The following is a 15,267-nucleotide window of genomic DNA, read 5'->3' as shown; positions in this document are numbered from 1 at the left end:
TAGAAAACTTGGAATGGAACCACCATTTGACCCAGCTATCCTGCTCCTTGGTATATACCCAAAGGACTTAAAATCAGCATACTACAAGGACACAATCACATCAATGTTTATAGCAGCTCAATTCACAATAGCTAAACTGTGGAACCAACCTAGATGCCCTTCAATAGATGAATGGATAAAGAAACTGTTGTGGGGCTGGGGTTGTGGCTCAGAGGTAGAGCACTTTCCTAGCATATGCAGGGTCCTGGGTTCGATCCTCAGCACCACATAAAAATAAGATGGAGATATTGTGTCCAACTACAACTAAAAATATATATTAAAAAAGAAACTGTTGTATGTATTCACAATTGAATATTACTCAGCATTAAGAGAGAATAAAATTATGGCATTTGCAGGTTAATGGATGGAGTTGGAGAATATCATGCTAAGGAAAGTAAGCCAATCCCCAAAAACCAAAGACCGCATGTTCTCTCTGATAAGTGGATGCTGATCCATATGGGGGCGGGGCATAGGAAAAATGGAGGAACTTTGATTGGGCAAAGGGGAGGGAGGGAAGGGGTGGGGGCATGGGGGCAGGAAAGATGGTGGAATGAGATGGACATCATTAAACTAGGTACATGTATGACTGCACGTTTGGTGTAGCGTTACACTGTATGCAACCAGAGAAATGAAAAGTTGTGCTTCAATTGTGTACAATGAATCGAAATGCATTTTTCTGTCATAGATACCTAATTAAAATATTAAAAAACTGAGGACCTTTGGGGCTAAGAGAAACCTAGTGTCCTCAGAAGGCATGGAATAGCTTTTAAACTCTTGGAGTTCTATTCTAGTAGAGACCCCATTTAAACAGCTTTGGACAGGTTTAAACATCTCCTTGGCTAATTCCTAGTATCTCTATTCCAACTCCTACTGGGGGATGATAGCTCTAAGAGGTGTTAGGGGATTAGGCTGAAAATATGGGTCATTCACTAGCCATCTGGGAACCATGATGAGTGGGAGAGAGGGAGAGGGGCAGAGACACAGGAAAAAGGTGAGAAAAAGCAGAGGGCTTGTGAGGGCAGTTACAAAAGTGTATCGGATAGACTGGTGATTAGATTTCAGTGTCCTTTGGTGGCCTGGAAGGAGGAGCAGAGTTTCCTGTTCTCTCTTCTTCTGCACCTTCTTCCAAGCTGGGCTACCTGTCTGGGGCTGGGTTATTAAGAGTGGGAGAGACTGAGAATCGGATGGCCAAGTCCTGGAGATTCCTCATGGGGAAAGCTGCAATTTTTGTGAGAGGCATAAGGCCATTTAGGGTTAAGGTGGACAAGGAACAGAAATATGAGTATACTTGAAAAAGGGAAGCAGACCCAACAGGTGAAAATGGGCTTGGGAGAATCTGTACTTCCCACAGACATGGATGAGGGGCTCAGAGCCTTAGAAGTTGGGCTGCTGGGAGCTTGTCTGGCCCTCCTTCCCAGGCCCAGGCTTTGAGGGTAGAGGGCTGAGAGTTGTATTCACATAGAGGGGTAGTGGTTGAGGGCATTGTGGGAATGAAGCATACATGAGTCGGACCATCAGTGATCAGCTTTGTAGGGGTAGATGGTCCCTCTCCTTTGAGAATAGGCATGCCTGTCCTCTCCTCTGTCTCTCTCCACTCCAATCCCCCACCCCATGTCAATGAGATATGCAAATTATTCCCTTATCTTATTGGCTGAGGCCTAAGGACCAAAGATGAGCTCAGAGAGCTGGCCTTTTTAAGAGTGCCCTTTGGGCTCTGTGCCTATAGCCCCATAGTTCTGAACACAGAGGCACCAGGCCCTGCTCCATGGGGACTCCAATCTCTGGGGAAGCCGTGCCTGTCTGGCTCTGACACTGACCATATCATCTCTTGCCATCCCTAAAGTAAGTATGTCTGGGTACCTGGGTGTCAGACTTCTCACCTGTAGTTCCTTCCTCAGACACCTGCTATTCCTGTTGTCAGTTTTCTAGAATCCTCAAATTTCTGCACCCTACCCCACCCCTGTACTGGCTGCCATCATATCAGAGAGATAATCAATCTTCCCCACTTACCTCTTCTCTGCACATCCAGTTCTCTCTGGACCCTGATTCAGGTCTCACCATCTCCTTCCAGTCAAAGACCAGTTCCTTCAATCGTGTCTTTGTTTTCAACTCCTCTGTGCTCTAAGGGCAAAGAGCTCCATAGAGAATACAGAACCTTTTCTGAGACAAAAAAAGAGGACTTGTCCTTCCTTTCACCTCTGTAGCTATGGTCTGGGGATCTGAGATGTGACCGAGAAGAGAATTACCTAGGCTTGGGGCATCAAGAGGGAGCCAAAGTCTAAGGGGATGAACACTCCTTGCTCTGCTCATTCTGAGGGTGGGAGTGGAGCTGTTGGAATTGGGAGCTGGGCGAGAGCTGGGACTTTCAGGCTGGGAAGGATCTCTGAAAGGCAGAGGTCCCCCAAGTGCACATGTGCTCTGTGGTTGGTAACAGAGAAGAGAGAGTTATTTGGTGTCATACGTTTGGGACACTCTGTGTTGAAGTTGAACAGATGGTTTGCTAAAGGACTTCTCAGATTAATTGCTCTTCTGCGAGAGGTAGGGATAGGAGGCAGCCTTTCTAAAATTATTTGAGCATAGACCTCTTCTTGGGTACTTCTTAGAGTTTGTGTTTAACAGAACACTCTTTGGGAGATGTTATAAAGTCTAAATGCCCTCATTGGGAAAAAAAAAAAAGGAAAGTGGGTTAGAAAAGCACAGGCAATCTGCTCAATATAGCAGATTTGAATCAAAGGGGTGAAATTCAGAGTTGGTGGGTTCTTCTTTGGAGAGATTGGTTTTGAGGAAAGATGGTGGCCACTCAGTTCAGATCTTTCTAGAACTAGTTCTAGGACTTTTATTTTTCTCTTAGAAAGTCTCTTTTTTTCTATAACAGGGAATCAATGACTAATCCATAGAACAAATGAGCACCAAGAGTCTTCCTGAGACACTGTTCTGAGTGCCTTGAAAGACAGAAAAGATAGAGATGTAACAGCACAGTATCCTTATGTCTTAAGATTCACAGCACACATGCCTTCCCACTGTCCTAAAACACACACACATTCAGTCACAGTTAATTAAGCACAATTTTTTAATTGCTTGGAAATGGAATGCTGTCTCTTGAGATGACAGGGCCTCTCAGTATGTCTCTGCACTAGGGTTGGGAAAACTGCATATTCCTCTTGTTTTTCATTAATTCCAGAGTCTCCTGTGGGGTGAGAGTCCTCTTCTTCCATCAGGTCTTCAATTGCTTGCCCCTGTCAGGAACCCATGCTAACTGAAAGGTTGCCTCCGGCTCTGGAGGAACAGGACTGCACCATTAATTTGGTTTTTCAGAACTCTGGCTCCAGCACATTTGAACTTTGGAGGAAGAGGGTTTGGTAGAAGAGGATGACAAGCAGCCTCCACATACTCCAGACCTCTCTTTCTTGCAGGTGCACATCTCCTAGCCCAGACACAGAATGGCACTGTCCCCCAGCCCCCTGGCCATGGAATATGTCAATGACTTTGACTTGATGAAGTTTGAGGTAAAGCGGGAGCCCCCGGAGGGACGATCAGTGGCCTCAACAGCCTCTCTGGGCTCTACACCTTACAGCTCAGTGCCCCCTTCACCAACCTTCAGTGAGTCAGGCGTGGTGGGGGCCACTGAGGGCCCCCGGGCAGGCCTGGAGGAGCTGTACTGGCTGGCCACCCTGCAGCAGCAGCTGGATTCTGGGGAAGTGCTGGGGCTGAGTCCTGATGAGGCTGTGGAGTTGCTGCAGGGTCAGGGCCCTGTCCCTGTTGAGGGGCCCCATGGCTACTACCCAGAGAACCTAGAGGAAACAGGAGCCCAGCATGCCCAGGTGAGTGACTTGTAGGCTGGTCTGAGGGGAGGCAGACTGAAGGAGGCGGTCCAAGAGAGGGAGAGTTCCTGGAAAGGGTTTTGGACTGGGGAAAGAGGGCAGGAAAAGGGAAGAAGGGCTCTTAAAAGAAATCAGAGGAAAACTACGTTTTTTTTTTTTTTTTTCAAAAGGAAGAGAAATGAATAGACTGAATCAGAAGGAACAGGGATAAGTTAGAAAAGGCCCCCGGAGAGGGATTACAGGGGAGTAAATAGATGCCCCATGTGGAATGGAGCCGGGTTAAGACAGTGGTTGAGGTTGGCCTTTCCAAGGCTTTGTGCTTTCCCAATGCCCAACCTTCTCAGGAAGGATTGGAACTCATCCTATTAATTATAGACACAGATGGGGGTATTGAGGGCATTAGGGCATAATCTAAATCTTTTGAGGGTCACCGGGTTGCGGTCTTCAGGACATGGAAACGTGGCTTGTTGGAGGGGAGGGGACTGTCTGGGCACGGGTCCCTGGTACACAACTGGGCCTGAAGCGGGATGCTGCGAGGGGCACCGAGTGTAGTAGATGAGCTTGCCTGACAGTGGGAGGCAGGGCCTGCTCTGCAGGGTGTGCCAAGGGGTGCGAGTCGGGTGTCTAGGACCTGTGGGTCTGGACTGAGATGGATTCTGTTAGAAAAGGGGGCATTCAGGTAAAAGTGGGAACCGGGGGTCGAAGCCTTCTCGACAGCGGGGCTAACCCAGAGTTCCCACCTGTGGATGGAGCAGGGTGGGACCCACAGCCGACCAGGTCCCTGCATTGTTCCTCCTCAGCTGGCCGAGCGGTTTTCGGACGCAGCGCTGGTATCCATGTCTGTGCGGGAGCTAAACCGGCAGCTGCGCGGCTGCGGGCGCGACGAGGCGCTTCGGCTGAAGCAGAGGCGCCGCACGCTGAAGAACCGCGGTTACGCGCAGGCCTGTCGCTCCAAGCGGCTGCAGCAGCGGCGCGGGCTGGAGGCGGAGCGCGCCCGCCTGGCTGCTCAGTTAGACGCGCTGCGGGCGGAGGTAGCTCGCCTGTCTCGGGAGCGCGACCTCTACAAGGCTCGCTGTGACCGGTTGACATCTAGCGGCCCCGGGCCAGGGGACCACACCCACCTCCTCCTCTGAGCAGCTGGGGCAGGGGGCGTGGGCCGTGGAGGTGGTTGAGTTGGAGATTAGCAGCCAGCTAACCCCTGTCCACTGGTCCCATCCACTCCCCGTATGACCACACAAATAACCCCAAACATTCTGGACCTTCAAGGCATGCCCGAAGTTAGCCTGGCCATTTTCTGGGAGAGGTAACTCCTCCACTCATACACCTCCTCAGGCCATAAACCTTAGCTTTCATGAGTAGCAAGCATACTGAGCTCTGCAGGGGCCAATGACAGGCACTGAAGGTGCAGGTGTGGAGGATGGTTGGGTGGCACAGTGAATGGAAGGAGAGGGAGTGGTACATTTCCCCCCTCAGTTTAGTTCTTAATTCAAGGTTTTCAACTTGTAGTGCATTAAGACTACAATTAGCAATGAGGCTGTTTTTTTTTTTTTTTTCACTTGAAGAACTGTAACCTCCCCATTTTAGGCCTACTGCATTTTCAAGATTTAATAATTCTCAACAGCAAGACTAGGAACTCTACCCAATATGTGTTTTCTTGCCCAACCCAGTGGCCTGCAGGGTTCAGAGCAGTACAGGTCTGAGAAGTAAACCCTGGGGAGTGGTTTGGTGTCAACTGGGAAAGAGCCCTTGGTGCTAATCACGGCTCTGCCATAGGAGCCCTTTGTCACCTTGAGCTAATCAATTGTTCCCTGGGACTTAGACACTTCATCTAATTTTCACTTAGATTGGATGACTTCTGGCACTTTTTCAGTTTTGGCATCTCATCCATGAGGGACTCCCATTGGTGTCCCCAAGAGGTCCCTAAGACAAGCTTACAGAAAGCCCTCCTGTCCTGCTTCAGCTTCCTGGCTGCAGCCTAAGCTGTGGGAGAGCAATCCAGGAGGGGAAGCATGCACTGGGAAACAGGCACTGGGCCTCTGCTACTTCCTCCAAGCTGCCTCAGTCTCCAGACCTACTTCCTGCCTCTGAGGGCTGAGGTGAGACTTCCCAGGATGACGGGGAGCTGAGTGCAGCTTTTATGAATTAAACTTGAAGCCCAGGTGAAATTCTAACGTTACTGGCTAAATGTTTTTGCAATTTAAGAAATGTTCCTTCTCTACCCCTGTTTCATGTTACTATTTTGTGCATCTGTGTGTATATCAGAAAGAGGGTGGGAGAAACCACCTGGAACTGAGTGGCACATCTCAGTACTGAAGGGCTAATGAAAATGGGGTAGAGGGGTGGGAATTGGTCCAGATGGAGCCTCTACCTTCCACCACCGCCACCACAAAAGCCCAGGAGCAGCAGTGGTCTAGCTAGGCTTGCCTGTGGTTATCCTCAAGGTCTCACAGTTGCCATGGTAACCCCTCTAGTTCCGCAGCATATGGGGAGGGCCAGTGGGGCCTCTGGGCAGAGCAGAGGCATTGAGCTGGGAGCATCCACCTCATCAGCCACAGTTGTCTGTCCTCTAAGGGACATAATAAATGGGAGAAGTGGTTGGGTATGGGGGAAGCGGCTCCCATATGTCTCTCTTCCTTTCTGCCCCCTCTATCCACCCCCTCCCCAGCTGTCTCTTCTCTTCCCCTCACAGTTCTTGTTCCCTCTCCTCCTCTAGCCCAGCTCATCCCTCCTCCACTCAGGAGCCTGCAACAGGAGTCCTTTCCTCCATCCCCCCTTAGAATTTCTCTTCTCCCTTCCCTACCTTTGGCTAATGGCTATCCTCTCTGGCTCTCATACCCCTCTGAGGGCTCATGGGAGAGGTAACTCCTCTCCTCCATCCTCTTCCACACTTCTCGTTGAAAGGAGGGGCTTGGGTGGAGAAGATCTCTCAGGAGCTCAGCTCTTCTTCCTTTACTCTGAATTTCACCTGTGTCCTTGCCTGTTCCCCGGAACTTTAATCCATACTCTCTGCTTCTCTTGCAAACCTTTCTTACCTTCATTGCACAACAGGGCTGAGATACTCATCCACATATACCTGCGCATACAACTAGGTCATATATACATACACCTGAGTCTCAAGGTGATAAAGCTGGATCAGAGGGCTATACCTCAAATAAAGTTGCACATTGTAATGATGAAGAGTGTGGGTGTTTTATAGCTGGGCCTGGACTCAAGCTCCAGTTCTACGAATTATTCTCTGGCCATGGGTAAGTTAAAAATCAAGCCTCACTTGCTTTGTCAGAAAAATGGGGGAAATGATGATAACTATTAATGAGAATGAATGTATTTAAAGAAGCAAAGTTTGACACATGCTAAAGAATAAACTTTGCTGCTGTTGTTAATGTTATCATCAATAGTGCACAGCTGGGCTTCCTGAACCACTGAAGCCACATTCATGGAGGGCCAGGGATATGTGGTGCATGAAAGCACATACATTTACACACCCAGGAAAATCAGGTTGTGCATTCCTTAAATGCCCTCTCTATGCTCCGACTTCACTAACTGATCTGCTACCTCCTTCAGTCACCACCCCAACAATCTTTCTTGACCCACCCCACAGCTGTGTGGAGTCAGGGGTTCAACCCTCAGGGACTCAGCATGCTTCTCTGTAGACAGCTGTAAGAAAGCATCAGCCTGCCCCTTCTTGACAGCCTCTTATTACCTCCCCATCTCCTATAACTAACCCCCACAGTGTCTGGACCCCTGTGCTTGGGAAGTAAGGGTGGGGGCTCCTTAGAGCCCACTGGCACATGATTGGGGTAAGACTGCAGAGACCATGCCTGCCTGGGGAGCTTTGGTTCAGATTTTGAAGGGTGCTGGCCCACATTTTCTATGGTTTGTATGGGTACTGCAGACTACCCAATGAACATCCGAGACATGATAGGTAGAGATGGAAGTGCTAGGAGTGGTTCCTTTTATTAATGGCAGGAAAGTCAGGATTACTGAAGGAAGTCACTGAGGGCCACAAACTAGAGGGGTATGGGGCTTGGAAAGATGGGGGCAGGGCCCATCACTCACTTCCAGAACCCAGGGGGCACAGCTGGTTCAAGAGGCAGAGGCACTAGTCACTTGAGTCACATGGGTCAGGACAGGCACCTGGGAAGGTGTGGAATAGTCATAAGCCAAAGTAATCTCCTTAGAGACCCCACTTTGCACATCCTTTGTGTGCACCCTTTTCGGGCCCCAGGACTCACTGAGAGGTGGAGGGTGTGTCGATCCGATGGGAGGCAGTCATGGGCTAGGGCTGGGAGTCGTGGCTGGCGTGCAGGGCCTGGGAGCCCCAGGGCTGATGCCCTGACTGGCGTAGTACTCCACCACCTGCCGGGGCACCTCAGCCAGGACGCACTTAGCCAGAGCAGACGGGGCAGCCTGGGATGGGGCGGAGACATGGTTAGGGGCTGGATAAGATGAGCGAAGGACTGCGGAGTGGTCTGCTGGGCTCCAGCGCACTTCGCAGGACATCAAGCAGATGAGACATAGATGTCAGATCTGAGGGCAGGAGGAGCTGAGGAGCCCTTCCGCTGGAGGGGCACCGAGCACTCACATCCTTGAAGTCCCGGAAGGGCACGAATTGGACGATGTCACGGGCTGCCGGCACCCCTCGGGGGCAGCGCAAGGGACCATCGTCGCCGTCCAGCAGCCGCATGTCAGAGAAGTCGGCATTGCCCACACCCACGATGATAATGGACATGGGCAGGCGGGAGGCGTGCACAATCGCTGTGCGGGTCTCAGCCATGTCACTCACCACTCCGTCCGTGAGCACCAGCAGCACTGAGTACTTCTGAGGGCAGAGAGAGGGGGAAGAAAGGTCGTCTCTGTGTGCGAGGATGTTGACACCTATCCCCAGCCCAGGCCCTGAATCTGATATCACCTGAGGACACACAGGGTACAGGCAGCACCTGCTTGTCTATTTTATCTCCTCACCGTGGCTTGGCCGGTGCTCTGTTCCCGCTGTGCAGGCCCAGCAACACGGTTGATGATGGGGGCGACGTTGGTGGGGCCATACAGCTGGATCTGTGGCAAGCACCGACGGTAGGAAGCAATGACCCCTGAGATCTCTGTGGGCAAAGAAAAGAAGTGTAACTAGCAGAGATCAGGAGGTGCTTCTGTTCTTGGGACCTGCCACCCCAATTTCCTCACTAAAACAGGAAGAAAGTTGGGTAGTTTCCTGGGCTGAAAGGGTTGTGTGGGTAGACTCTGGGCTGTGGGAAGGAGTCTTACCCAGTGAAGCCAGGCCTTGGATGGGTGAAAGGGACAGGGCGCTGAGCCCATGGGATTGGAGTCTGTGCTCCTGTGTGAGATGTACAGACATGCGCAGCAAGCATGTGTGGCAGGTAGGAGGTAGGTTGGTGGGACTTTCCCAGTTTACCTTCACATTCAGGATTTTCTGGGTCAAAGTTGATGGCAAAGTCATGGGACACCTGTGTGGATAAGGTGAGCACAATGAGGGGGTGAGTCTTCTTCCTGTCTGACACCCCCATATCCTCCCTTCCCCTACACCCAGCCTACCTCGAAGTTGGGGGGGATCCGGGCTCCAAAGCCAAAAGCTGGGAACCGCTTATCACTGGAAAGAAGAAAAGGCTGTGGGGCTCCTGGGGCAAGGCTGGCCTTCCTGTTCCTCCCCATCTCCCTCTTACCTGTCATAGTCCTGGCAGATGCCTCCCACTGCACGCAGGGCCTGCAGGTAGTGGTTGGGCTGGCGGGGACTGAGGCAGTGGAGGGACTGGCTGCTCCTTGGGTCCCCATTGGAGGCGGTGAAGTCAATGGCCACCTGGTGAGGATGAGGGTGAGGGTGAGGAAAGGATCATGCTGTAGCTATGAGAGCTGCCACAGAGGCTAGCCAGGACTAGAGTAGGACTGTAGGGAGGACTGAGATGAGTCTGGGGGACCACAGGTAGTCTCAGTGTGGTGAGCTCTGTGGTATAAGCTAACATTTCTAAGACTCGTAAGAAGCATGAGTAGGGGCAGTGGGATTATGGGCTCATTGCAGACTTAGTCTCTCCCTCTTATTTGTGCCCTTATTCCCTGGGCCTTTACCGTGAAGCTGATCTGGCAGCCACCCATGATGTAATCCAGGAAGGTGTGCACCTTCTCCACCTGGCAGAAGGAGGAGAGAAAATGAGGTGGAGGCATGGTCTTTTGGGGAAGAAGTTTGGATAGAGCTTCTGTGGGAAAGGTGGAGGGACCAGAGTTTTTGAGGTTGCAGTTGGGGGTAGGATGGGGCAGGGATTCCCAGTTCCCAGGAGCAGAGAAATGGTTAGTCTTTGAAACAAGGGAAGGGTTGAATCAGATTGTGGCAGGGGAAGGGGCAGAGGCAACACTTGAAACAAGAATTTACCGTGCACTGGGCCAGGACTACCGTCCCTGAGCTCTTGTAATTTTTCTTCTTGTCCCGATACTTGGGATTGATACAGTCCCACTGCATCTAGACCACATGCACCCCACAAACACAGGGTCATAAGTCCATCAGGTGGCCTCTCTTGCCCCTTTCCAGCAAAGCCTCCTAGAGCAAGATCCCCATGGCTCCATCCTTTGACCAAATCTGGGGACTTTCCACCCTCTCCACCTCCAGCCAATTATGGTGGTCTCTTCAGAGTCACCCTTAGGATTTTCCCAGGAATTTGGGTGGGATTCTGAGGTGGGGTAGGGTCTCTGTGGCACCTCCTGCCCAGGGTTTGCCGTCCCTTCCTGCATCTCCTGGAAAGTGCTGGTGAACTCGCCAATGAAGTCATGCTTCCCACTGGAGTCATAGTCATACACCAGGAACTGAAAAGGGAGGGGGAGAGGTGGGATCTGGGTTAGGGATGCTTTGTGGTGCTTTCTAAGTGGGGTGGGGGATTCAGGGTGGTAGGAGCTGCACAGTCTCTAGACCCACACAGATATTGACCGGCCCAGAGAGCTACCTGCTGAACTTGGTTCTTTAGCTCAATCTGGCAGGGACTTTGGCCTCTGATAAAAATCACACATGTGGGAAGCTTAACATCGAGCTGTGAACTGTTATTTATCCCACAGTGAGAAGTGCTTATCACATGGGGGAGAGGGAGGCAGCTTGCCACACTCGGTGGGGAAGGTCTCAGACAGCAGGCTGGACGTTCCAAGTAGGTTATGCTTGCTTGGCTGGGGCTTCACCTTGAGGGGCCGGTGGACATCACAGCTGCATAGAGAGTGCAGGGACAGGCGGAATGGCTCCCAATTGGGGTTCAGGTTGTTTTTCACCACCTTGGAGAGACACCAGGGGAGGGAGCTTGTTACCTCCTTTCTCGGTTTCCTTGCTCTTCTCTTTGTCCCTCCCATTTCCATAGCTCTAGGCACTGACCTCAGTTCTCCAGACCAGCTGGTCACTTTGGTCCCCATTGGTCTTATAGATCTCCATGAAAGGGTCAGACTTGCTGAACAGGTCCTGGGGATGCAAGGTGAGGGCCCATGAGCTGATGAAGTTTGTAAGGAGGGACTGGAGGGTGCTAACACTGAGAAGGAAACAGGCCCGAGACTCTGGGATTTGTCTCCAGTGGGAGGAGTAGAGCTCTCTAACAGGGAACATAGGGGACTGGACTCTGGGGTTCCAACCTTGTTGTCCAGTTTGTGGGCTCTGAAGGTAAGTTGCACATAGTCGTTGGTACCAGATACCTCCTCTGCTACAATCTGCAAGGAGGACACAGGTGGTAGGACTCCACCCACACCCCGCCGACCCAGGGCCACCCCATACCCCCCGACTGGTGAATGTATTCCTGGACATGATATTCTTATGGATGTTCATGCAGGGGCATTGACTACCTGGCCCAAGGGTGAGCACAGGTGACCTTGCCTACCGTGATAGTGGACTTGCCCGCTGTCTTCCCATTCTTCAGCAGTAGTGGCTTAGTGACTTTGGTTTGTGACACGATCTGGGGATGAAGGTAGAAGGAGACAGCTGTAATGCCTTCACCTGCTTTGGCCAGGGTATGAAGGGTAGAAGAATCAGTGCTCTCCGTGTGTCCACAAGGGTTGGCCCTTTGGCTAAGTTAGTGGTGGACTCAGTTTCTACAGCAGCCTTTAGAGGGAGGTACAGGCCTAAGACTTGGGAGGGTGAGGCAGGAGGATTGCAGGTTTGAATTTAACAGTCTTAGCAATTTAGCAAAAATCCTCAGCAACTCTGTGAGGCCCCCTCCTGTCAAAAAATAAAAATAAAAAGGGCTGGGAATGTAGCTCAGTGGTAAAGCACCCCTGGGATCAACTCCAGTACCTCTCTTCTCCCCAAAAAAGAAGAAAGGCACAGAGGACTAGAGTGTAGTTCAGTGATACAGTGCCTCCTTGGTATGCATGAAGCCATAGATTTAATCCTCAGCACCAAAACAAACAAATAAAAAACAAAAGAGAAGGAAGCACTATAATATTCTCTCCTACAGGGAGAATGTTTACATGAGGAAATTAAGGTTCAGAGAGGTTAAGTATCTTGCCCTAGACTGTACAGCCACTGAATGGCAGAGATGGGATCCAGGTCCAGAACTACACTCCAGTCCTCCTCCTCCTCCTTCTTCTTTTTCTTCTTCTTCTTCTTCGGCGGTGAGGGATACTAGAGTTGAACCCAGGATTGCTTTACCACTGAGCTACATTCCCAGCCCTTTTTATTTTTATTTTATGACAGGGGGGTCTCACAGAGTTGCTGAGGATTTTGATAAATTGCTAAGACTGGCCTCAAACCTGCAATCCTCCTGCCTCATCCTCCTAAGTCTTAGGCCTATACCTCCCTCTAAAGGTTGCTGTAGAAACTGAGTCCACCACTAACTTAGTCAAAGGGCTGACTCTTGTGGACACACAGAGAGCACTGATTCTTCTACCCTTCATACCCTGGCCAAAGCAGGTGAAGGCATTACAGCTGTCTCCCTCCACCTTCATCCCCAGATCGTGTCACAAACCAAACTAGCTCCAAAACTAATGCTGTCTCTTAATTTGACTTCCAGAGACAGAAACTGATAAGAGTGGGGTGGGATGAGCAGGAATGCAGACCTGGCCCAAGGTACACTCCATAGAGCCAAGGAAGGTGTCATTGCGGGGGCTGGTGGCTCCATCCTCAGCATCAAACACATGGAATTGCAGGGGCTGCTTCTCTTCAAAAAAGTACTCGAGGGCCAGGACCCGGGAGAAGACAGGACTGGAACAGGAGCGAAGCACCTCTGTGTGCTCCACCTGCAGTAGGAGGGGTTAGGGCTTTCTGAGAATGGAGGTTACTTTTCCCTGCCCTTGACTGCTCAGGTCATGCCAACTCTCCCTGGGCCACCACATCCTCAACAACAAGCTCTTCTTTTCCTAGGTTGACCCCTAAGCTCAGGGGGCTGTGGAACCCTCAGCGCTCTGGGGCTCTCAAGGCCTTTGGGATCTCTTGCATCGCCTCAAGGGCAACATCAGAAACCCCTGGGACTCTGTGAGCTTTCAACTGTAAAATGGTTTGGGTTTGTCATGATGGCATACTCGTCTCCAAGGTTACCCACATGGCCTAGAAAAGGTCCCCTGAGCCCTTGCATTTCCCTACACTAGGCTTTCATTGCCCACAACCGCCCTCCCTCTTCCCAGATTAACCCAGAAGGTTAGTTAAGGAAAAATCCAAGCCCTCTCACCTCCACCCACTGCTCATCAGAGTAGAGCTTGAGCAGCACACAGGGGTGGGGCTTGGTGAGTGTGTCTCGGTCCAAGAGGCCCTGGCAGGACACGCGTAGCTCCACACGAGAGGCTCCCAGCGTCATGGCTGGGGGCTCAGGCACCCATCCCATCTCAGGGTCCGACATGTCTCTGTGGGGATGAGCAGATGGCTGGGACACTGGAAGGAGAACCAGAAGAGGAGGACTGTTCTCTGGGGACCCAGGACCCCCACTCCCCCACCTTGCCCTCCTTACTGAGGCCCTGGGGTCTCATGGACTTCCTGCTTCCCCTGCCTTCTGCCTGACTTCCCCAGAACTCTGAGCAGGGTAGGATGGAGGAGCAGAGCCTCTCCCTGTTGTGCTTCTGTCAGCTACCAGCCTAGGTATGTGCGGATGGGGCTGGAAAGTGTTGGGGGACGCAGCAGGGTTCCTGGCAGTCCTGGCTTCCAGGCCATCGATTGATCCATGCTGTCTGCTGGCTCAGCATCTTCTGCTATTTCCCGACTGGTGTTTGAGCCAGCACTGCACTCAGTCTTGGCATGAGCGAGCTGAACTGGGGCAAGGGGGTGGGCAGGGGCTGGAGAGGCCCCTGGAGGTCTGAAGAGAAAAGGTCTCAGGAATGAAGTCTGCAGTAGGCAGGAGGAGACAGGTTGGAAGGTGCTCTGCTGGGCTGTCCCTGTCCTTTCCCTACCCCCACTCACCTTCTGGCTGCCTGATGGGAAAGGAGGGGCAGTGGGCTTGGGAATTAGATTCAGGACCAGAGCTCTGCTGAAGGCTCCCCCAGGCTCCTGGCAGTGGCTCTCACTATGACAAAAATTGCAGCCCTCCCCCCTCCTCTGGTCTCACACTTCTTGGCAACACTGGCGCTGTCTCTTAGCGACAGGGTTTTGGGGGAGCCACAGCCCCCTCCATGCTGCCCGTGGGATGCATGCGCTCCATCCTCCCCCAGCGCTGCTACAAAACCTTGGGCAGCAGCAGACAGGGGTATGCCAGCCCGAGTTCATGGCCGGTCAGTCCATCTATCTGTGTCTGTCCAGGTCTCAAGGGTGAGACTGTCGGATCTCATGCCGTGCTTTCCCCGAATGAGTGTGTGTTAGTGTGTCTGAGTGCCCCACCCTCTGTGTCTGCCCCTTTCTGTCATGTGTCCATCTCCGGGAGGGTGTGACAGTTTCTGTACCTCCTTCAAAACTGAGACCCTTCCCTGGTTGGTACCCATCTTCTCACAATGTATCCTTGTAGGTATGTGAGTGAGGGTCTGGGCTGGGGTTTTCTGCCTTGTAGCTATGAGTCTCCCCACTCTTGTGGGTCTCCTGATTGATATAGGCAGGGACATTTGGTGGTGAGGGGATCAGGCAGGGTTGAGGGACCTCTCTGGGGGCCAGAGGAGATGTTGTTATGGAGACTGGGCCAGGTTGGGTAGGACCAGGGCTGCTCTAGGGAGAAAGGGTGGGCTCACCTGGGCTCTCAGTCGGGGGCTCTTCTCTCCGGCTCTCCTCTCCAGCCCTGGCCCTGACTCCCTTGCTGCTCCAGCCGCTGGCGCCGGCTCCGGCTCCAGCTCTGCTGCTATTTATGGGGCCTGGATGGGGAGGGATGGGGGGGCCGCAGCACAAGCTCCCCCCGCACAGACTGGTTGGGAGGGAGAAGAGGGGAGAGGCAGGGCCATTGCCTGAGAGGGAGCCACAGAACTGGGGAAGGAGGGCGGGCTGGGGGTGGCTCAGAAGCAGGACCCCCGCAGACACAATGACACACGTCTT

At 52.1% G+C, this 15,267-nt stretch overlaps 2 protein-coding genes across 3 annotated transcripts; one reads left to right on the top strand and one right to left on the bottom strand.

Moving 5' to 3' along the window:
* Nucleotides 1-3,438: 3,438 nt before the first annotated feature.
* Nucleotides 3,439-6,984, top strand: Nrl (neural retina leucine zipper). The gene is made up of 2 exons (XM_026406000.2): nucleotides 3,439-3,860; nucleotides 4,661-6,984. The coding sequence occupies exons 1-2, from the start codon at nucleotides 3,480-3,482 to the stop codon at nucleotides 4,991-4,993; spliced, it is 714 nt and encodes a 237-aa protein (XP_026261785.1). The 5' UTR covers nucleotides 3,439-3,479; the 3' UTR covers nucleotides 4,994-6,984.
* Nucleotides 6,985-8,129: 1,145 nt separating this feature from the next.
* On the bottom strand, nucleotides 8,130-13,660 carry Cpne6 (copine 6). 2 transcript variants are annotated; one of them, XM_026405997.2, is made up of 15 exons: nucleotides 13,493-13,660; nucleotides 12,885-13,064; nucleotides 11,708-11,782; nucleotides 11,466-11,540; nucleotides 11,215-11,298; nucleotides 11,028-11,117; nucleotides 10,560-10,664; nucleotides 10,237-10,323; nucleotides 9,936-9,995; nucleotides 9,536-9,669; nucleotides 9,408-9,462; nucleotides 9,268-9,319; nucleotides 8,823-8,956; nucleotides 8,443-8,679; nucleotides 8,130-8,267 (listed from the first exon to the last, which is right to left on the bottom strand). In XM_026405997.2, the coding sequence occupies exons 1-15, from the start codon at nucleotides 13,658-13,660 to the stop codon at nucleotides 8,130-8,132; spliced, it is 1,674 nt and encodes a 557-aa protein (XP_026261782.1). The 2 variants fall into 2 exon arrangements, with proteins under 2 accessions (XP_026261782.1, XP_026261783.1); XM_026405998.2 differs by having other exon boundaries at nucleotides 8,443-8,676.
* Between the last annotated feature and the right edge of the window lie 1,607 nt (nucleotides 13,661-15,267).

Source organism: Urocitellus parryii, chromosome 6 (assembly GCF_045843805.1).
Source record: "Urocitellus parryii isolate mUroPar1 chromosome 6, mUroPar1.hap1, whole genome shotgun sequence".
NCBI classification, from domain to species: Eukaryota; Metazoa; Chordata; class Mammalia; order Rodentia; family Sciuridae; genus Urocitellus; species Urocitellus parryii.
The sequence above is the reverse complement of the archived record's forward strand: the minus strand, read 5'-3'. Positions and strand labels throughout refer to the sequence as shown.

Coding starts and splice junctions, on each gene's coding strand:
- Nrl (XM_026406000.2), top strand. CDS start 3,480: ATGGCACTGTCCCCCAGCCCCCTGGCCATGGAATATGTCAATGACTTT. Junction 3,861..4,660: donor CAGGAGCCCAGCATGCCCAG/GTGAGTGACTTG, acceptor GTTCCTCCTCAG/CTGGCCGAGCGGTTTTCGGA.
- Cpne6 (XM_026405997.2), bottom strand. CDS start 13,660: ATGTCGGACCCTGAGATGGGATGGGTGCCTGAGCCCCCAGCCATGACG. Junction 10,665..11,027: donor ATGTCCACCGGCCCCTCAAG/GTGAAGCCCCAG, acceptor CTCCCTTTTCAG/TTCCTGGTGTATGACTATGA. Junction 8,957..9,267: donor AGAAAATCCTGAATGTGAAG/GTAAACTGGGAA, acceptor CTTTGCCCACAG/AGATCTCAGGGGTCATTGCT.